At 38.9% G+C, this 24,000-nt stretch overlaps 1 protein-coding gene and 1 long non-coding RNA gene across 3 annotated transcripts in view; one reads left to right on the top strand and one right to left on the bottom strand.

Annotated features, from left to right (window-relative positions):
- smox (spermine oxidase) overlaps positions 1-24,000 on the bottom strand; it is a 66,096-nt gene that overhangs the window by 6,056 nt on the left and 36,040 nt on the right. Inside the window, exons 4-6 of one of the 2 annotated variants that reach the window (XM_062027092.1) lie at positions 22,921-23,094; positions 16,414-17,149; positions 498-658 (exon numbers count right to left, since the gene is read on the bottom strand). In XM_062027092.1, coding sequence (XP_061883076.1) covers positions 498-658; positions 16,414-17,149; positions 22,921-23,094 — 1,071 coding nt within the window. The remainder of the gene's footprint in view (positions 1-497; positions 659-16,413; positions 17,150-22,920; positions 23,095-24,000) is intronic. The other variant, XM_062027093.1, reaches the window with a different exon arrangement.
- Positions 12,779-24,000, top strand: part of LOC133634094 (uncharacterized) — a 20,268-nt gene continuing 9,046 nt past the window's right edge. Inside the window, exon 1 of the long non-coding RNA XR_009821875.1 lies at positions 12,779-13,423. This is a non-coding gene — a long non-coding RNA (uncharacterized LOC133634094). The remainder of the gene's footprint in view (positions 13,424-24,000) is intronic.

The following is a 24,000-nucleotide window of genomic DNA, read 5'->3' as shown; positions in this document are numbered from 1 at the left end:
TGACAAGATGGTGACGTAATGAGAGGACGTGATATAATGAGGACGATGATGGAATGAGAGGACAGTGACGTTATGAGAGGACGGTGACGTAATGAGAGGATGGTGACGTGATGACAAGATGGTGATGTAATGAGAGGAAGTGATGTAACGTTATGAGAGGACGGTGACGTTATGAGAGGACGGTGACGTTACGAGAGGACGGTGACGTTACGAGAGGACGGTGACGTTACGAGAGGACGGTGACTTCATGAGAGGATGGTGGCGTGATGACAAGATGGTGACGTAATGAGAGGACGTGATATAATGAGGACGGTGACGTTATGAGAGGACGGTGACGTTATGAGAGGACGGTGACGTTATGAGAGAACGGTGAAGTAATGAGAGGACGGTGACGTAATGAGAGGACGGTGACGTCTGTCAAGCAAACATTTTGCAGCACATCAATAAACCCCCAGTAATCAGTCTGATGTGGTTAAGATGTTCTACGGTGGTCTCACCGGAGCTTTGGTGCGGTTGGCATAAGGCAGCGGCATGGCCAACCTCTCAAAGTCCCCCCCGCTGGAGCCTACCCTGGTGTAGGAGTAGGAGCCCCGGAAGTAAGAGTTGCTCCCCCACGAGGAGCGCAGAATACGTCGAGGCTTCGGAATGTCGGGGTTCCCTGTGGAGAGACAATTTCTTTTAAAGCTGATTTTCCAGCATTGTTTGGATTATTTCTCAAACATTTTGAAATCATTTCAACTCTGACCATTTGATTTTGACGCCTTTTGACTTGATTGACTTGCGGGCGGCCCCTCCTTCACACTTTGCTGCAAGTTCTTTCTTCAATCCAATACTGAGCCTCGCTTTCTGTAACTTTCTTTGGCCCCATGGTGACTTCTTTTGCAGTCATTCTCAATTTAAAAAAGCCTATTTACCAAACATGACTATTTTAACGATTAGTCAACTAATCGTTAGGATAGTTGATGACTAGTCAACTAATGGTTAGGGCAGTCAATGATTAGTCGACTACCCTAACGATTAGTAGACTAACCGTTGGGATAGTCAACTATCTTAACGATTAGACTCTTATCGAAAGGTCGACTAATCGTTAGGCTAGTCCATTATTCGTTTACTAGCCTAACGATTAGTAGACTATCTTATCTATTAGTCGACTAATCGTTAGGCTAGTCCGTGACTAGTCGACTGTTAAAATTGCAGCCCTCGTGCTGCTAGAGTAGATTGTGCACAGAGAAAGTGTTGTGTGTGTGAACAAATAAACCACACACACACACGTGATAAAGAGGATGTCTGTCTGTCAAGCACAGGTGTCAAACTCAAGGCCCGGGGGCCAAATCTGGCCCGCCACATAATTTTACGTGGCCTGCGAAAGCCTGGAAATAATATGCGATAATAAGAGGCTTAATCTTTTCACACTAAATATATTTGTCCTTTCCCTTTTGACATTAAAAAGCACGTACTGCATGCAATTGCATATCTTTTAAAATGCAATATTATCAAAATGAGAATATTATTTTATCATGTATTCCAAAAATATTTGTTGGTAAAATGAAGATAATTACTGTACTTAAATATCTGATTGACTTATGATTTCAAAACAAATGATCAAATTGTAGAATGTAAAATTGACAATAGATTTTACGGTTAAATTCCGCCGACTGAGGTTTTTTTACCGTAAAATCAACTTTGGTACTGTTTTTTTTCCATATACAGTCAGACTTAAAACATTAAAAAACAAACAAGAAAAAAACATTAAAACAACAAGACTTTACGGTAAGAAAAAAAACTGGCAGCTCCGTTGCTTGAATTTTACCCCTAAAATCAGTGGTATTGTTTTTCCATTTATTACATTTTTTTTTATATGCTGTAAAAAAAATTCTGTAAAATTCCAGTAACTGAGCTGCCAGTTTTTAAAGTAAAATTAAAATATTTTTTAGCAGCTTATGTAAAAATATATATTGTTAATGTATTATATACCATATTTTTCGGATTATAAATCGCACCGGCTGAAAATGCATAATAAAGAAGGAAAAAAACATATAAGTCGCACTAGAGCAGTGGTTCTTAACCTGGGTTCGATCGAACCCTAGGGGTTCGGTGAGGTCAAAACACACCCGACTCATCGTGTAAATACAAACTTCTCCCTCTCCTGATTTGCAGGTATGTAATTTGTTGTGAGTTTATGCACTGTGTTGGTTTTGTTCTTTGAACAAGGTGATGTTCATGCACGGTTCATTTTATGCACCAGTAAAAAAAACATGGTAACACTTTAGTATGGGGAACATATTCACCATTAATTAGTTGCTTATTAACATGCAAATTAGTAACATATTGGCTCTTAACTAGTCATTATTAAATACTTATTAATGCCTTATTCGGCATGGCCTTATTATAACCCTAACCCTCTAACCCTAACCAAATAACTCTAAATTAAGTCTTTATTACTTAGAATATGTTCTCCTAGTGTCCAAATAACTCTAAATTAAGTCTTTGTTACTTAGAATATGTTCCCCGTACTAAAGTGTTACCAAAAACATATAACTTTGTCTTGAATTTAAAAAAATAAAAATAATTAATTTTTCACTAAAGAAGGGTTCGGGGATTGCGCATATGAAAATGGTGGAGTTCGGTACCTCCAACAAGGTTAAGAACCACTGCACTAGAGTATAAGTCGCATTTTGGGGGGAAATTATTTGATAAAATCCAACACCAAGAATAGACATTTGAAAGGCAATTTTAAATAAATAAAGAATAGTGAACAACAGGCTGAATAAGTGTACGTTATATGAGGCATAAATAACCAACTGAGAACGTGCCTGGTATGTTAACGTAACGTATTATGGTAAGAGTCATTCAAATAACTATAACATATAGAACATGCTATACGTTTACCAAACAATCTGTCACTCCTAATCGCTAAATCCCATGAAATCTTCTTCCTCGAATATTATTTGATATTTTACGGTAATGTGTTAATAATTTCACACATAAGTCGCTCCTGAGTATAAATCGCACCCCCAGCCAAACTATGAAAAAAACTGTGACTTATAATCCGAAAAATACGGTATATATACATGTATATTCATATACTACTAATTGTTAAAACCATAACTGCGATGTGGCCCTCAATGAAAACGAGTTTGACACCCCTGCTGTAGAGTCCTAATTCTAAAATAACTACGATCCATTCTTCACCATCGTGTCGGATGCTTCGTTTTGGCACTCGGTTCTGCGGAAAGCTACGCGGACAAACGGGACTACTTTGGCCGTACGATAATCAAGACAGCACAAGACTAAGGTAAACACTGCAAGGTACATTACTTTGTGCTATCCCTCGCACGTAAACACTCTGTTGGTGCACGGAATCAGTTTGCTTTGCATTGAATACATTGTTTTGACTCGCTTTCATCCTGTTTCATAATCTCGTGGCGGCTCACTCCTTCTGAATAGGATGAGCGTCACCGAATGTAAATAAATGACGGAATTCAATTCCGGCTGATGGGACTGCACCCTGATGACCTCACGAAGGAGTTTGTGTGTTTAAGCGACAAGTCAGTCTGATGAGGAAGTGACAGGAAGCGCTCGCACTCCTGACCTACTTCTGAGGCAGATTTGAGCACAGACGTCCTTCATTTCTGCACACGTCCTTGCACTGAGACAACATGCGTGTTGCCAGACATGCATAAAGTCCTGCCTCGGTTCACAGGTTTTATGGGATGGCGTGGTAATTGTCACAATGAACCTCGTAAAATCCGACCTAAACTTCCAGTGTTACATTACTTAAGTCAGTGTTTTTTAACCACTAATCCACGGAGATACAGTCCGGTGTGCCGTGGGAGATTATGTAATTTCACCTATTCGGGTTAAAAATATTTTTGGTAAACCAGTAATTATAGTCTGCAAACTATGTGTTGTTGAGTGTCGGTGCAGAGTAACCGTGTAATACTCTTCCATATCAGTAGGTGGCAGCCGGTAGCTAATTGCTTAGTAGATGTTGGAAACAGCGGGAGGCAGTGTGCAGGTAAAAAGGTGTCTTAATGCTTAAACCAAAAAATAAACAAAAGGTGAGTGCCTCTAAGAAAAGGCATTGAAGCTTAGGGAATGCTACGCAAAACGAGACTAAAACTGAACTGGCGACAAAGTAAACAAAAACAAAATGCTGGACGACAGCAAAGACTTACTGTGGAGCAAAGACGCCGTCCACAAAGTACATCCGAACATGACCTGACAATCTACAATGTCCCAACAAAGAAGGGTAAAAACAACTGAAATATTGTTGATTGCTAAAACAAAGTAGATGCGGGAAATATCATTCAAAAGGAAGACATGAAACTTCTACAGGAAAATACCAAAAAAAGAGAAAAAGCCACCAAAATAGGAGCGCAAGACAAGAACTAAAACACTACACACAGGAAAACAGCAAAAAAGTCCAAATAAGTCATGGCGTGATGTGACAGTACACCTACTTTGAGACAGGAGCTATAGTGATTAGGGATGTCCCGATCCGATATTTGGATCGGATCGGCCGCCGATATTTGCCAAAAAATGCGTATCGGCAAGGCATGGGAAAATGCCGATCCAGATCCAGTTTTTTTTTAAAAACCTCCGGTCCGTGTTTTCCAACGCACCGATTTAAATGATACATTCCACTTTTCTGCTGCTCCCTTTTCCGTTCCGCATTTTCCAGCACACCTTCAACGCATCCACAGGTCTGTGGATTCTCACGCAGTTGCTTTTAGCTGCTGGCATTACACGACAGGCTCTTCTCACTCTTTTCTGTGTCTCCCTCTCACAGACAGCAAGCGCACCTTACACACGTCACATACTGTCACGTCATACGTCACATACGTATACGCCCTCCCCGAGCAGAGAGGTAGCAGCATGGCTAACTTTAGCTGTGATGCTAGCGCAGCCGTGCGAGCAACGTTCCCTCTAAGGTGCGCGCCTGTGCAATTGCGCACTGCTCAAGCGTCTTCTGCGCATAGCGACTATATGCCACGCACAAAATCAAATAAAAAAATAAGCGCATAACAATTTTCGACAGAGAAAACAGTTTTCGTCATCATTGTTCAAATATTGTAACGTCTGTCGAGACGCTTATCTCCATTCGGTGCCACACGCCCACACCATCAAAATGCCAAGGCAAAAATTTCCACATCAACACCGTATGAAAAAATTAGGGATTTTTTTAGTTGTGATTTCCTTCTCTGCATGAAAGTTTAAAAGTAGCATATATTAATGCAGTATGAAGAAGAATGTTTTAATGTAGACATGCAAGCCTTGAAAGAAAATTTTGAAAATCAAGACTACATTTCCTGCAAATGGGTGCATTTCTACCTGATATTTTAACTTTAGATTTATTCTCATATCAAACTCTTTTGGCTGTCTTTTTGACACTTACATCCGGCGCCCCCCTCCACACCCCGGATTATAAATAATGTAAATAATTCAATGTGATTATCTTGTGTGATGACTGTATTATGATGATAGTATATATCTGATAGTATATATCTGTATCATGAATCAATTTAAGTGGACCCCGACTTAAACAAGTTGAAAAACTTATTCGGGTGTTACCATTTAGTGGTCAATTGTACTCAATATGTACTTCACTGTGCAACCTACTAATACAAGTCTCAATCAATCAATCAAAACACATAGAATCATCATACTGCTGTGATTATATGCATGAAGTGTTCATTCAAGGTTAAGGCAAAATATCGAGATATATATTGTGTATCGCAATATGGCCTTAAAATATCGCAATATTAAAAAAAGGCCAGATCGCCCAGCCCTAGTTCAATGATGCCATTTCTGTTTGTCATGTATAATTTTGTCTATTTTGTGTTTATCCTTGAATAAACAGGTCAGTTTCTTGTTACCAATCATTGTGTATTATTCAAACTCCCCTATTTCAGCTGGCTAGTTGTTATCAAGAGTACTAAAACCCTTTTCAACATGATTCTGACAACTAAGTAGGCTAAATAACTTTAAACTTTAATACATGCTCGGATAGGCCGGTATCGGTCAGTATCGGATCGGAAGTGCAAAAACAATATCGGTATCGGATCGGAAGTGCAAAAACCTGGATCGGGACATCCCTAATAGTGATGCATGCTTGGTTATGCTTTAACCCTTGTGTTGTCCTCATTACCTGTATACACCCCGTGGCCTCCGGGTCAAAATGACCCGTCTTCACTAAACCCCTAATATAAGCAGCTTAATTGAATTTAAACACCAAATTTCATCTTGCTTGAAGAAACAACTTGTCATTCACCACAAAACTATGTCACTACTATAAAATTAACTTGCTTTTGATCAATTGTACGGAATATGTACTGAACTGTGCAATCTACTAAAACTAATGTAAAGTATCAAACAGCAGAAGAATAAATTATTATTACATTTCTACAGAAGTGTAGATAGAACATGTTGAAACGGAAAATAACCAAATATTAACAGTAAATGAACAAGTAGATTAATAATACATTTTTACAGCTTGTCCTTTATAATGTTGACAAAATAATAGAATAAGAAATGACACAATATGTTACTTCATATGTCAGCAGACTAATTAGGAGCCTTATATTGTTTACTTACTACTAAAAGACAAGTTGTCTAGTTTGTTCACTATTTTATTCAAGCCCAAAATTGCCATTTTTTTGTTGTCTCCTTTATTTAGAAAAGTATCAAAAAGTATTGAAATACTTTTTAGTACCGGGACAACCAGAGTAGAAATACACCATGTTACGAGTAGTTGTATTTAAAAAAGTTAAGCCTTAATCACGTCTGACACTATGCGCAGTCTGTGTGCTTGTCGCGGTGGCGACACGTTAAGTCGTCGCTTACCAGACACAAAACAACACACAGCTGAGTGACTCAGGTAACGTGTCGTCGTCTTGTGCCTTTGTCATGCGTGCTCTCGTCACCGCTGACGTCGTTTCCTCTCCTTGTGAAAGATCGTCGCCTAATCACACTCTTTTGTAAGTCGCGCAGCTGACAGACTGACGTTGCTTTTGTTTGCAGGGACCGGGAGTCAGCAGCTCCTTTGTGCGCACATTTCAGTTTCCTTTTAAAGCCCAAGTCAAAAGTCAAATCTCAGCGAATGAAGATGAGTGCGCTGTGGAAGGCGACAATGCGTGCGTGCGCGCTTTTGTAATCTCAGTAAACAATACAACAAAATGCATGGGTGTGACCTTTGACCCCTGCTATCTGATTCAATTCATGTGCATCTTTCACACTGCCTTTGCTGCGTAATTTTTTGTGTTAACAGCACAATTGAGCGAGCAACGGAAGGTCGAAAAAGTGTTACAAAAAAGATCAATTAGAATAATACATAATGTTGGATATAGAGAACATACAAACCCTTTATTTATGAAATCACTATTATTGAAATTCAACGATTTGGGGCATTTGCAATCAGCTAAAAGTAAGTACAAAGAAAACTATAACTTGCTACCCAAGAATGTACAACAATTCTTCTCAACAAAAGAGGAGAAATATAACCTTAGAGGAAAATCTAATTTAAAACATTTGTATGCTCATACAACACTTAAAACCTTTAGAATATCAGTATGTGGAATTCAATTATGGAATGGATTAAGCCAGGGGTGTCCAAACTTTTTCCACTGAGGGCCGCACACTGAAAAATCAAAGCAAGCAGGGGCCATTTTGATATTTTTTATTTAAAAAACCAATACAATATATATATATATATATAAAAAAATATAAATTTAGGCCTCCACTCAGGCTTGATCCCGGGTACCCCAAAGGGTTTTGGTCAAAAAAATATAAAAAATGTGTCATTATTCAGTATTATTATTTTTATTATTATTCAAGTTTTAAATCTCTAGATCAACATTAGGTCTATCTGTCAATATAACGTTTTTGAAGATTTAAGTTGTATGCTCTTTTTGTCAAAGAAAACCCAGTTTTTTATGGAAAAAACACAAAATATGCAATATTTTCACCTAATAAAATTTTTAAGTGGAATATTTGACATCATATAATAATTGGAGCCTTAAAAAAGTAAATAACTCATAACACCATTGATTTTAATTCATTATTATTTTTTGAGCAATGACACTAACATTATTGGGGATCCAAAAGGGTCCTACTCATTAAAGTGTTAAAAAATAAATTATACAATTTTTTTACTGTTTACTTTTAACACAATAATCTCAATAATCTCAACTTCAGATCTATCCGCCAATTATACATTTTATTGTTTGTTTTTCGTTTGTTCGTTTGAGGCCCTTCTTTAAAAAAAACAGCTCAGTTTTTTATATGGCAAACACAAAATATGCAACATTTTCCCCAAAAAATATCTCAAAGTGGAATATTTAATGTGACGTAATTGGAGCCTTGAATAGGTCAATAATTCATAATAACATTGATTTTGATTCATTATACAGCCCTTTGAGACACTTGTGATTTAGGGCTATATAAATAAACATTGATTGATTGATTATTATTTTTTAAAGAAAGAAACAGCCTGCATGGCAGCTTTGTGTTATTAGAGTAAACATTGCAACATTTTCTTGTTACATTTCACCTGTTTGCTCTTTTATACCATTTTTTATGTTTTTAATTTTTTACAATCGTATTTTTAAAATGTGCTGTGGGGCCGTTAAAAAATGACCTGCGGGCCGCAAATGGCCCCCGGGCCGCACTTTGGACACCCCTGGATTAAGCAAAGAAATCAAACAAAGCACCAATATGATTCACTTTAAGAGACTGTTCAAACTACAAGTGTTCACAAAGTACACAGAACCAGAATTATGATGAACATCTTGAACCCTTTTTCCTTTTATTTTTTATTGAGACAAAGATTATTTATGTATTTAATATTTGTTTCCTTACTATAGTATATAATTTATTAATTTATTTGTTCACTGTTCTGTTACAGAGAACAAGGAAATTGGATAAAATTGCTATGGTATGAAAAGGGGTAGGATTAAATAAGCTCTGCTTCTTCCTACTCCTCTTCGGACGTGCTGTAATGAAACAACTGGAATCATGTGATGCATTACATTGTGTCGTATGCGTGTTCCAAATAAACTGAAACTGAACTGAACTGAATCCGAAGGGGGACATTAAAGGAGAGTTTGCAATGAGGTGAGAACTTTAAAGGGGAGCTGCACTTTTTGGGGGAATTTTGCCTATCGTTCACAATCATTATGAGAGACAAGAAGACAAACGTTGTTTTTTGTGTTTTTTGACCATTTTAAAGATGATGAAAGATACGGTTAGTGGAAGTCAGCGTTGTAGCCTCTAAAACAACTTCAAAACCCTCCATCAACGTTTTATATACACACTGCAAGTCTTTATATAACGTAACAGACACTGTAACTGCTGATGGAAGCAACATGTATATTCGATATATCATTTTATAGTTGGTAAGGTTAAATAAATACAATGTATAAATATACACTACCGTTCAAAAGTTTGGGGTCACCCAAACAATTTTGTGGAATAGCCTTCATTTCTAAGAACAAGAATAGACTGTCGAGTTTCAGACGAAAGTTCTCTTTTTCTGGCCATTTTGAGCGTTTAATTGACCCCACAAATGTGATGCTCCAGAAACTCAATCTGCTCAAAGGAAGGTCAGTTTTGTAGCTTCTGTAACGAGCTAAACTGTTTTCAGATGTGTGAACATGATTGCACAGGGGTTTTCTAATCATCAATTAGCCTTCTGAGCCAATGAGCAAACACATTGTACCATTAGAACACTGGAGTGATAGTTGCTGGAAATGGGCCACTATACACCTATGTAGATATTGCACCAAAAACCAGACATTTGCAGCTAGAATAGTCATTTACCACATTAGCAATGTATAGAGTGTATTTCTTTAAAGTTAAGACTAGTTTAAAGTTATTTTCATTGAAAAGTACAGTGCTTTTCCTTCAAAAATAAGGACATTTCAATGTGACCCCAAACTTTTGAACGGTAGTGTAAGTTCATATTGTACACATGCCGAAAAGGACTCCTCTTCCTCCTATCCGGGACATCGCAAAAAGCCGCTGCCTGACCAAGGCTCAGAAAATCTGTAGAGACTCCTCCCACCCCCACCAAGGACTGTTTTCACTGCTGGACTCTGAAAAGAGGTTCCGCAGCCTCCGTAGCAGAACCTCCAGGTTCTGTAACAGTTTCTTCCCTCAGGCCATAAGACTCTTGAACGCATCATAATAATCCCCTCAATTCCCCCCAAAAACGGATTAACTTGCTGGAATATAAAGACAATATAACATACATACATAAACGTGAATGCATATGCAAAAGTGCAATATATTTATGTGTACTGTAATCTATTTATTAATATCTGCACCTTATTGCTCTTTTATCCTGCACTACAAAGAGCTAATGCAACAAAATTTCGTTCTTATCTGTATTGTAAAGTTCAAATTTGAATGACAATAAAGGAAGTTTAAGTCTAATAACGTTATTAAAAAGGTATTTCCTTGGGTTAATTCATGCAAGTTTATGTTAACTTTATTTTTGTTTCAAAACCCATGTAAATTGAGAGGGGAATATATTTTTTGTTCCGGTTTGGTCGTGTTGTTGCAGGGACAATTGATATGTGACGGAATTAAGGAAGCCGCATGAGACAAGTGTTTGATGTGGAAGACGTTAATGGAGTCTCGGATTGAAAATAAACTTTATTCCCTTGGAGTTTATGAGGCCAATGAGGTATGATTATTTCTAGGTGAAATCAATGTGTTCTCTTTTTTTGGTTGTCAGACTATTTGTAAGTTCTGTTTGCTTATTTTATTAGTTCTGACGGCATTATATTTGGCATCGTTGGTAATGTGACTAAAATAAATGTCTGTGAGGAAAAACTAACGACTTGAGCCTTGATTAAGACCTCGGAGGGAGTAACAGACACGTTCACAACAATATGTAATATGTACAATATTTACCCTATTTTGATCATTTTAATCATTTCTGGGACTGATTTTTCCGCGCAATGATTTCTGTTTCCGCAGCAGCCCACGGCTGACTTCCGGCAACAAATGTGTGTTCCTACTTCCGGAATCAAATAAGAGTGTGTTTTGTAATCATGGCAGACTTGGTAACAAACAACGAAGAGGACTATTTTTGGACAAAATGAGAATTCACAACCTTATCTTTTTGAAGCTGAATATACCGCTGCTCATAGAAGCGAGTACTAAGGAAGAGGTGGGGGACGGGGATGAAAGAGACTTTGACGCTATAAATATGGAACTTTGAGCCTAGCTATTTCGACATAAATGGATTGCTTACCCAAAATCAACAGAAAACATCAGCTGGACCAGGCGAACAACTGATTTTTCCGCGCAATGATTTCTGTTTCCGTAGCAGCACACGTCTGACTTCCGGCAACAAATGTGTGTTCCTACTTCCGGAATCAAATACGAGTGTGTTTTGTAATCATGGCAGACTTGGTAACAAACAACGAAGATGACTATTTTTGGACACAATGAGGATTCACAACCTTATCTTTTTGAAGCTGAATATACCGCTGCTCATAGAAGCGAGTACGAAGGAAGAGGTGGGGGACGGGGATGAAAGTGACTTTGACGCTATAAATATGGAACTTTGAGCCTAGCTATTTCGACATAAATGGATTGCTTACCCAAAATCAACAGAAAACGTCAGCTGGACCAGGCGAACAACTGATTTTTCCGCGCAATGATTTCTGTTTCCGTAGCAGCACACGTCTGACTTCCGGCAACAAATGTGTGTTCCTACTTCCGGAATCAAATACGAGTGTGTTTTGTAATCATGGTAGACTTGGTAACAAACAACGAAGATGACTATTTTTGGACAAAATGAGGATTCACAACCTTATCTTTTTGAAGCTGAATGTACCGCTGCTCATAGAAGCGAGTACTAAGGAAGCGGTGGGGGACGGGGATGGAAGAGACTTTGACGCTATAAATATGGAACTTTGAGCCTAGCTATTTCGACATAAATGGATTGCTTACCCAAAATCAACAGAAAACGTCAGCTGGACCAGGCGAACAACTGATTTTTCCGCGCAATGATTTCTGTTTCCGTAGCAGCACACATCTGACTTCCGGCAACAAATGTGTGTTACTACTTCCGGAATCAAATACGAGTGTGTTTTGTAATCATGGCAGACTTGGTAACAAACAACGAAGATGACTATTTTTGGACAAAATGAGGATTCACAACCTTATCTTTTTGAAGCTGAATATACCGCTGCTCATAGAAGCGAGTACTAAGGAAGAGGTGGGGGACGGGGATGAAAGAGACTTTGACGCTATAAATATGGAACTTTGAGCCTAGCTATTTCGACATAAATGGATTGCTTACCCAAAATCAACAGAAAACGTCAGCTGGACCAGGCGAACAACTGATTTTTCCGTGCAATGATTTCTGTTTCCGTAACAGCACACGTCTGACTTCCGGCAACAAATGTGTGTTCCTACTTCCGGAATCAAATACGAGTGTGTTTTGTAATCATGGCAGACTTGGTAACAAACAACGAAGATGACTATTTTTGGACAAAATGAGGATTCACAACCTTATCTTTTTGAAGCTGAATATACCGCTGCTCATAGAAGCGAGTACTAAGGAAGAGGTGGGGGACGGGGATGAAAGAAACTTTGACACTATAAATATGGAACTTTGAGCCTAGCTATTTCGACATAAATGGATTGCTTACCCAAAATCAACAGAAAACGTCAGCTGGACCAGGCGAACAACTGATTTTTCCGCGCAATGATTTCTGTTTCCGTAGCAGCACACATCTGACTTCCGGCAACAAATGTGTGTTACTACTTCCGGAATCAAATACGAGTGTGTTTTGTAATCATGGCAGACTTGGTAACAAACAACGAAGATGACTATTTTTGGACAAAATGAGGATTCACAACCTTATCTTTTTGAAGCTGAATATACCGCTGCTCATAGAAGCGAGTACTAAGGAAGAGGTGGGGGACGGGGATGAAAGAGACTTTGACGCTATAAATATGGAACTTTGAGCCTAGCTATTTCGACATAAATGGATTGCTTACCCAAAATCAACAGAAAACGTCAGCTGGACCAGGCGAACAACTGATTTTTCCGTGCAATGATTTCTGTTTCCGTAACAGCACACGTCTGACTTCCGGCAACAAATGTGTGTTCCTACTTCCGGAATCAAATACGAGTGTGTTTTGTAATCATGGCAGACTTGGTAACAAACAACGAAGATGACTATTTTTGGACAAAATGAGGATTCACAACCTTATCTTTTTGAAGCTGAATATACCGCTGCTCATAGAAGCGAGTACTAAGGAAGAGGTGGGGGACGGGGATGAAAGAAACTTTGACACTATGAATATGGAACTTTGAGCCTAGCTATTTCGACATAAATGGATTGCTTACCCAAAATCAACAGGAAACGTCAGCTGGACCAGACGAACAACTGTCCATCGGGTGAGTCACTTCAATATCAATCATGATATTAAAGTGTTGTGCATTACAAACTGAAATGTGTTTCGTAATGTTGTCGAAGCCAGTTTATCTATTTTTGTTGTTAGCGTTCACCGTAGCACGCCGATGTGTTACTACCCTCGAAAAAGAGTTCCTCACTATTCGCTCTTACAATAACAATGTTGCGACAGTTTGGTTATTATACAGGTTAGGGAACGTAAATGAAGTACTGTATTTTTCGGACTATAAGTCGCTCCGGAGTATAAGTCGCACCGGCCGAAAATGCATAATAAAGAAGGAGTATAAGTCGCATTTTTTGGGGAAATTTATTTGATAAAAACCAACACCAAGAAAGGCTATTTAAAATAAATAAAGAATAGTGAACAAGAGGCTGAATAAGTGTACGTTATATGACGCATAAATAACCAACTGAGAACGTGCCTGGTATGTTAACGTAACATATTATGGTAAGAGTCATTCAAATAACTATAACATATAGAACATGCTATACGTTTACCAAACAATCTGTCACTCCTAATTGCTAAATCCCATGAAATCTTATAGTTAAAGTTAAAGTTAAAGTACCAATTATTGTCACACACACACTAGGTGTGGTGAAATTTGTCCTCTGCATTTGACCCATCCCCTTGTTCACCCCCTGGGAGGTGAGGGGAGCAGTGGGCAGCAGCGGTGCCGCGCCCGGGAATCATTTTGGTGATTTAACCCCCGATTCCAACCCTTGATGCTGAGTGCCAAGCAGGGAGGTAATGGGTCCCATTTTTATAGTCTTTGGTATGACTCGGCCGGGGTTTGAACTCACAACCTACCGATCTCAGGGCGGACACTCTAACCACTAGGCCACTGGAACGGATACGTCTAGTCTCTTACGTAAATGAGCTAAATAATATTATTTGATATTTTACGGTAATGTGTTAATAATTTCACACATAAATCGCTCCTGAGAAAAAGTCGCACCCCCGGCCAAACTATGAAAAAAACTGCGACTTATAGTCCAAAAAATACGGTATTGTTGATGGTTTTTGAATGCATTTTTAAAGTGATTTAGAGGTAGAATTGATTGCTCCTATTAGCTGCATTGCTAGCTACCCAGAACAAGCTGATTTGTATATGTTGGAAAGCGAAAAAAAACAGAAAACTTTTTTTTCTTGTCTCTCATGTTTGTGAACCATAGGCAAGAGAAAATTCCCCCCAAAAATTGTAGTTACCCTTCAAAGAGAACCTATTACATGAAACCAACCTGTTTTTGTGTACTGTTGTGTAATTCTACCACTGAACCACCAATGCTGTAGTCAATAAGTCCCTTATTTTTCTCTATCCTCTTGTTGTGGGGCAGACTGGCTCGTACATGCACATGCATTGTCCGCTTTTGCCATTTCTAATACAAAGTAGCGTATAGTTCAAACTTATATCTGTCAGTAGACTCGCTATGGAAGCGCTAAATACTACAACATGGCTGACAGGGAGAAGAAGCAGTCGAAGTGGAAGCATTTGTAAATAACAAAACGGCGCATCCTCAAGTGACGGTCAGTAAGCGGTTCAGAGATGGTCTATAAAACATAATCTATGCAACATTTCGACCAAAGAACCACCATTACATGTTACCTGCGCAGAGTACAAATGTTTTTCACTTAAGCATATGGGAGAATAGGGCTCCGAGAACACAAAAGCGCCTACTTGCTGGGATAGATAGAGAGAGTAAACCCTCTTGCAGCCTGTTTGGAAGCGACGGACGACTAAAACAAACACACACGGACATGGTCATTTCTTTTATCCATTGATTGATTACCTCTGCCAGGAGGTTATGTATTTGCCAGGGTTTGTCTGTCTGTCTGTCGGTTTGTTAGCAACATAGCTCAAAAAGTTATGGGCGAATTTTACTAAAACGTTAAAAGTCTGAAATGCAATAAGACACAAGTTATTAGATTTTGGAGGCAGATGTTTTGTGGGCTGACTCACTCCATCCGAGACACATAAGAGATGAAAGCCATAGATTAAACAATTTGAACGGCGGACAATGAGCCTTTACAGACTTTGAATTCTGAAATTCTTCACTGGTACAAAAACCGACTCCGTTGACTTAATATATATACGTTTGGCTTCGACAATGGCGGCAGCTTACTCAAATCTCTTGTTCATTGTACTTGCGGGGCAGTATAGCTCGGTTGGTAGAGCGGCCGTGCCAGCAACTTAAGGGTTCCGGGTTCGATCCCAGCTTCCGCCATCCGAGTCACTGCCGTTGTGTCCTTGGGCAAGAGACTTCACCCACCTGCTCCCAGTGCCACCCACACTGGTTTAAATGTAACTTAGATATTGGGTTTCACTATGTAAAGCGCTTTGAGTCACTAGAGAAAAACGCTATATAAATATAATTCACTAATTCACTCATATGGATCAATTCCACCAATTGTACTTATTTTGTTTGAGGTAGCGAGCCTTTGGAACAGGGTACAGTTTGTCTCGGTGCGGTCCCTTGAATTCCTACGATTCCTTTAAACCCAGTTTGTTTCTCTCTCTCACATTACCGCGGTTGCAGCACGGCCATGTAAACAAAAGCTTTGGACAACAAAAATGGCTATCATCGCATGGCCCCCCATTGCGAAAACACGTGCTATTTGAAGCCCTATTGGTAGGGGAGGCCTGGCAGAGCTCTGCGCCCTCCGAGTGCTTTTCTAGCTGATTAATTGATCTCCCGTTAACCTAATTAATCGTGCAAGGAGATGTACTGTAGTCGAATGCTAAGGACAAATCTGACTATGAACGCGTGCTAAAAAGTAGGTTGGTATGGGTTGGATATATTTGGGGAGTTTTCAGAATGGAGACCCGAAAAAAAAGTTCTTGATTATGATCCGTGATGACCAACAGTTGCTGCTCATCCATCCAACCAATTTTCTAGTCTTCGTTTCGGTCGTAGCTAGGCTGAATCTTGTCCCGCCCCGGACTGGACCGACATTTTATCGTGTGCACGTACTGACCTGTAAAGTGCCTGAGAAGCTCGGTGCAGGCCTCTGCTACGGTTTCGTCATCACACCGCTCCATGAAGAGCGCCTCCTGGCCACATATCCAGCCGCTCAGCATGTAGCCGTAGCGCTCAGGCGGGTAGAGGACGTCAAAGCTGCTGATCTTTTTGTACCACAGTTCCTCGGGGTAGGTCATATGTGCCAGCTGGGCCTCGTCTTCCCACACAAACTGAAAGCTGTTACACTCGGAACTCCAGAATGGCTCGGCGTACTCTAAAAAGATCTTATCAGTGGTGCTTATCCCCAGCTTCTCTATGGCCAGCACCTTGTCCTCGGGCAGAGAGGGCGAGAACATGGCCTCGTGGTTGTGCTTCAGCCAGCCCAAAGAGACCGTCACGATCACATGGTCGGCCATGATCCACTCCTCGTCTTCGCACTCCACGCAGATAGGGCGCGCCGCCATCGGGGGATCTTGCCGTCCGTGGTCGTATTGATTGTGGTTTTTGTCCTGGTTTATGTCGTTGTTCCTGGTGATTAAGTCGTGATTCTGGGCAGAGTAGTTCCAGTGGATACAGCGGACTGGTTTGCTAAGGCAGACGCTGTTGGAGGGGATATCCTGGGCCAGGACCTCTATGATCTTTGTGAAACCTCCGGGTATGACGTAATGTGCGCCGGGGATCTCAGTCCACTCGCCAAATTCACTCAGAGACACCTCGTCCATGCTGGGGGAGCTGCTTTCACAACTCTCTACCTAAGAAAAAGCAAAGACAACATGCTAGCGTGTGATTGTAGACTCAAATATTTAACTTCTACTACCCCGAACAACCATATCTAGGCTGAAACTGGAAGTAACTACACAGAACTAAGCCGCCTTAGCTTTATACGCAGAACTCCAATCAATGTTTGGTATGACATTTAAAAAAATGTGTTTCACTGCTTTCAACACAACAATAACCGTCAAATGTGGAACTCCAACATTACCCCCTTTTTACAGCCATTGTCCCTGCTCTGTTACGGCTCTGATACTATCCCTTTAAGGGGAACTGCACTCTTTTTGGAATGTTGCCTATTGTTCACAATCATTATGAAAGACATGATGATGGATGTATTTTTTTTAACGCATTCTAACTAGTAAATAAACGTAAATACAAGTCCGCTTACAGCCGAGCAAATGGGAGCTCCACTATTTCACCCATAAAATCAGATAATGTAGCCATTCAAAAAGCGCCAACAATACTCCATTTACATTTAAACCCCGCCTTCCGCCCGAATGCAGCGGAGATAGGCTTTAGCACCCCCGGCGACCTCAAAAGGGACAAGCGGTAGAAAATGGATGGCTGGATGGACTTGAATATTAACCAAGTATTAGTGATATTGTCATTATAAGCGCTGACGCAGACAAACTATTTATAGCGCCGCCGTGATCACAAGCTTGTGTGCCTATGTTTACTTCGACTGATAAGCTTCTTCCTCGTTTCCTTGCTCGTCAAACTTTATTGTAAATCATAAATCATGCCTCCCACCTGGAGAGTAGGAGGACGAGGACGTATTCCGACAAGTTGGTACACTTTGACAGCCAATTTAGACCCGGAAACGGCGAGGACGACACGAAAAGACACTTGGTTTCACCCCCCGTTCTTCGCAAGGATTATGAGACATTCTTCATCTAAATAGGAATATAACAATATTCTATCAGTCGGCATCCTAATGACAGCAGGCCTTGTACAGTAAGTGATGTTTTATTATGTGTGTTGGCTCTCATGAAGTCTGCAGTGAGTAATAATCAGTGATGGAGTTGGAAAAAAAAAAAAAAAATCAAACGTGATCCGTTTTTGAAATTAATGTGTGGTGTACGCTTAAAATGATCAAAATAAATAAACGAGTCATACCAAAGACTATAAAAATGGGACCCATTACCTCCCTGCTTGGCACTCAGCATCAAGGGTTGGAATTGGGGGTTAAATCACCAAAAATGATTCCCGGGCGCGGCACCGCTGCTGCCCACTGCTCCCCTCACCGCCCAGGGGGTGATCACGGGGATGGGTCAAATGCAGAGGACAAATTTCACCACACCTAGTGTGTGTGTGAAAATCATTGGTACTTTAACTTTAACTTAATATAAAATGTTATTATAAATGTGCCTGTTACTACATTACATATATACTTACATCATGTATATAAAACCTTAATGGAGGTGTTAGGATGTTTTTAAAAGCTTTATAAGCAGAATAGAGCGGCTCCATTGAAAGCTGACTTTTGACCGCATTTATTTACTATTTAGAATGCATTAAAAAAATAATACATCCATCATGTCTTTCATAATGATTGTGAACAATAGGCAACATTCCCCCTAAAAAATGCAGTTCCCTTTTTAAAGCAAATATTTGCATGGTGACATGTTTTCCAGCAATCTACCCGGTACTTGAGTACCATTCATACTCCCTCCAAAATTTCATAGGCTTTTTTTGTGATGTTGCAACCTAAAATTTACAGAATGTTACTCAAAAAAATCAATTCACATCCAAATTGTATCCAATCGTATTTATTCCGATTCTAAATCGATTCATAATAATGGAGAATCGATACATTTCTATTTTTAGCTATCTTTTTTTAAGAAACAATTTTATACGAAAAACATTATAACACTATTATTGATATTATTGACACTGTTGCTTTAATTGGTATTTGGTTTTCTATTTTTTTCAGTACTGTATTTGTAGGTCTTCTCACTTGCTTTAATTTTTATCCTAACTATTGTAAAGCTGGGATTGCTTTATTTGTTTCTACTAGCTCGGTTAACATTCTGGGATTTTTGTAAATAAAGTTTTAAAAAATACATTTCTAAAAAAAAAAATGTTTTTTTTTTAGGCCAATTGTTTTTTTTTTAGGCGCTTATTAGTCGTATATTAGGAGCCAAGAGAAGATTTTGTAACCTGTTTTATTATAATTTATAAACCAAAATAACACATACAAATTGTGTTGTATTGACAGTCGATTCAGAATTGAATAATCATCCCAAGAATTGTAATCCAAAAAATGTTTTAATACCATTGAATCAACTTGGGATTTTATGAATTAGTTTTGTGTTCTTTGGAACCTACCCTCAAAAAGCACATTATTTTAACAAACATTGGAAAACAAATATTGATGTTTTACTCGTTTTATACTACACAAACTAAAAATTTGACAAAATATGGCAGTAAAAGTACGCACTGAGAGCTCAATGTGAAATTACTGTACTTTTATAATAGTAATTATAATTAAATAATCGCAGACATTCTCCGTGTATGTTTTACGCTTCAAAAGTGTTTGTCCTTCTTAAACATTCATTTATGTGCCATCATATTAACACCCGCACATTAAAAGCATCTGTGAACTGTTGTGATCTATAGGGACAATGAGGGATTATTATCACACTTCAACATCTCTAACATGCCTCTTTGCTAGGTCAGCATAGCAAATTAAAATATGTTCTTAATTGTCTTACCTTTCATAAATAAATGTTACATAAATATTAAAATACAACACACAGTATATATTTGTATACTACATTACCCAGAATGCTTAGCGTCGTCGACATGAACCAGAAGTAGCTCTGAGATACGCAGGAGAAAGGCAAGTGTGCCGTTTGAGCAATAGAGAGTTGATATTGTTTTATGTTGTTGTTCCTGCTTTGTCTACACAAGAAAGGACGTCACAGCCAAGTTGTAAGCGTTCCAGTTACAAGGTCAAAAATCAAGATGGCCACATTAACAAAAGCTATTCTTGCGCTTGGCTTATCTGAATATAAACAACTTATGGGGGAACAAAAATCCACTCCTTTTGCAACCTTCAAACACGGCAGATGAAGTGGAAACACAGATGCTATGGCTAGAAATGTAGAACGTATAAAAGACATGGAATATTTCAATTAACACCACAGTAACGCTACCATATACTGTATTAATGTCCAACAATACAGCCAGCAGCTTCTATTATTGTTCAAATCAACTACAATGGGGCCAAAGACAGTTGTGAGTACCAGCACTTTGATAAATAGGATATTAAAGAATACGATTGAATTTAAGAAAGAACTTGTAGAAAAGTGGCGTCCCATTGGCTTTCCCCTCTTCTCCGCTGATCACCGTCTTTGCCAACAGCAGTCTTCAATAAAGGTAGTCATTTCTCCATCCATATTTTGCATTGTTTTCTGCATGTAAAACTACAATTATTTTATATTAAATATGTTTTTGTTCATATTTTAGGGATCCGTTGGATTTACTTTATTACTTGTGGGAAAAAATTATTTGGTTGATATCGGAGTGGTCGACACTGATTTTTTTTGTGTGTATCAATCGGATACCAAGTAGATAGATAACACAGACTTAAAATGTCATGATCTTTAAATATGTTTTACATTTTCTTCCAGTTAGTTGATTATGACCGTGATAAAAATATTTTAAAAAATTGTTTTTAAACGAAATGCAAAATAATGTATTAATAATAAATTTATAAAATTAAATCACATTCATCTACACACCATTTTATGAGAAGAAAAAAAGTTACTAAAGTTAAGTAAAGATAAAGTACCAATGATTGTCACACACACTACACTGCAAAAACTGAAATCTAAGTAAGATTAAATATCTCAAATAAGGGTGATATTTGCTTATTTTCTGTCTGATAAGATAATTCTTCTCACTAAGCAGATTTTGTGTTAGTGTTTTACTTGTTTTAAGGGTTTTGGTCCTAAATGATCTCAGTAAGATATTATAGCTTGTTGCTGAGATTTTATGACCTATATTGCTTGAAACTAGAATATCAACTGTTGCGAAGCTGTGTCATCAACACTCACAAGTATAAAACTACTTTTTCAAAGTAATAATTTCTTACTTCAAGCATGAAAAAAAAAATCATGTGTGACATATCATTATGTCAAGATAAATGATAAATAAATGATAAATGGGTTATACTTGTATAGCGCTTTTCTACCTTCAAGGTACTCAAAGCGCTTTGACAGTATTTCCACATTCACCCATTCACACACACATTCACACACTGCCATGCAAGGCGCTAACCAGCAGCCATCAGGGGCAAAGGGTGAAGTGTCTTGCCCAAGGACACAACAGACGTGACTAGGATGGTAGAAGGTGGGGATTGAACCCCAGTAACCAGCAACCCTCCGATTGCTGACACGGCCACTCTACCAACTTCGCCACGCTGTCCCTATAATGGCACTAGCATTTGCTTAATTTAAGAATATTTTTCAACATATTGAGCAAAAAGGTCTCTTTTTTTTCTACTAAGAAAAGTGCACTTGTTGTTAGTGAGAATATACTTATTTGAAGGTATTTTTGGGTTCATTCAGGTTAGCTAATTTTACTTGATTTGGAAATTCTTGACAAGCCAGATTTTCTTGTTCTATTGGCAGATAATTTTGCTTAGTTCAAATAAAATACCCCTCATTTTTGTATTATTTTTTCTTGTTTTTGAACACTGAGTTTTTGTAGTGAAGGTGTGGTGAAATTTGTCCTCTGCATCCCCTTGTTCACCCCCTGGGAGGTGAGGGGAGCAGTGGGCAGCAGCGGTGGCCGCGCCCGAGAATCATTTTGGTGATTTAACCCCCAATTCCAACCCTTGATGCTGAGTGCCAAGCAGGGAGGTAATGGGTCCCATTTTTATAGTCTTTGGTATGACTCGGCCGGGGTTTGAACTCACGACCTACCGAACTCAGGGCGGACACTCTAACCACTAGTCCACTGAGTAGGTTAGTGCAAAATAAAGAAAATAAAAAGGCTGTTGTTGCTTTTTCACCCTCTGTGGTTCTGTATTTTTGCAGAAAGCAGCTGAGGTTGGCCCCGCCCTCTTCTGGAGCTATAAATAGGTGGCATCAGGTGTGCGCTCGCTCTATTTATTGTGGCGTTTTTTCTGTTTTTCCTCAGTTCTTGTTTGACATGGTCATTTACTTTCAAATGTGGTTTCCACCCTTTTGATTGTTATGGGTAGTCGTGCGGTGACAAATTGCGGGTCCTGTGTACAGTTGGCTTGATCACCTCGCTGTCTTTTGTTCTTTTGGGTCGGTGCATCAGGTCTCTTCATTTGATATGGAACACAAGAGGGTTTTCACTGTAAATTAAAATGCACTAAAATAACTTAAAACAGTCAATTCTCAAACTGTGGTGCGTGTACCACATCTATTGGTACACCAAAGAATCGCTTGATTAAAGTACAGTGTTTTATCTTCCTACATTCAAACTTGAATGAGATAAATATTATTATTTGATAATGTGTTAATAATTTCACACATAAGTCGCTCCGGAGTATATGTCGCACCCCCGGCCAAACTATGAAAAAACAGTGACTTATAATCCGAAAAATACGGTAATATAAATGACATTCTGCAAATTATGGGGCTATAAAACATATTTTCTATAAAACTGTACAAATATTGACTAAATCATCCGTGAAGGAGCTGATAATTGCTCCTAAGCACAGAACGCCCTTTGATCCGGAGAAAGAATGCAGTTGAAATGGACGACAGACCTTGAGGTACTGTTGAAGCAGAGACAATTTCAGCTTCTTGGTGCTCTGGGAATCATCAGGATCCTGCATGATCCGCTTGCGCACAACGTTTCTCGTGAAGATGCCCACGCTGTTCTGGCTTTCGGCGCCGACCGGCTTTCCGTCTCGGAAGAACTCCTGCGTCAGCTTGTACACCTAAAAGTGGGGGCGAGCGTAGACGGGAAGTCAGAAGGCTGCAAAAGAGGGAAGGATGGATGTGCAGACTGCGGCGGTAGAGCGAGGTCGACGGGCCCCTAACCTTTGGGTCAGCGGACCAGAGGAAGTGAAAAAACAATCCGCTCCATACATATTTTTTTCCATGAGAAATAACAAATACATAATCAATCAGTTGAATTAATAGTTTAATAGACGACTTTATGTTTTTTGTTGAGCACAAGCAGTCATAAAATGTGAAGAATAGACATGGGTACCTTTTACCGATCCTGTACCCATTCCCGGTACTTGGGAATCGATACCGGTACTTTTGTGTTGTTTCTAATGTCACATTTAAAATACGTTATATATATATATTTTTTTTTTCAACTAAATTTCTGAGTCTCATTTGCAAGTATTATACAGTAGACTTTACATACAGTTGTGTTTCGACTGCTGTGTGTCTTTACTATTAGGCTGAATATAGTCTTATGTTGCGCCCTACAAAGTGTTGACACTGTAAGTATTGTACTTATTACCAGTGTTCCGAGTAACGGCGTTGCTAATTTTTACTAGTAACGGGTATTCTAATGAATCACTTTTATGTACACTACCGTTCAAAAGTTTGGGGTCACATTGAAATGTCCTTATTTTTGAAGGAAAAGCACTGTACTTTTCAATGAAGATAACTTTAAACTAGTCTTAACTTTAAAGAAATACACTCTATACATTGCTAATGTGGTAAATGACTATTCTAGCTGCAAATGTCTGGTTTTTGGTGCAATATCTACATAGGTGTATAGAGGCCCATTTCCAGCAACTATCACTCCAGTGTTCTAATGGTACAATGTGTTTGCTCATTGGCTCAGAAGGCTAATTGATGATTAGAAAACCCTTGTGCAATCATGT

Source organism: Entelurus aequoreus, linkage group LG18 (genome assembly GCF_033978785.1).
Source record: "Entelurus aequoreus isolate RoL-2023_Sb linkage group LG18, RoL_Eaeq_v1.1, whole genome shotgun sequence".
NCBI lineage: Eukaryota > Metazoa > Chordata > Actinopteri > Syngnathiformes > Syngnathidae > Entelurus > Entelurus aequoreus.
The sequence above is the reverse complement of the archived record's forward strand: the minus strand, read 5'-3'. Positions and strand labels throughout refer to the sequence as shown.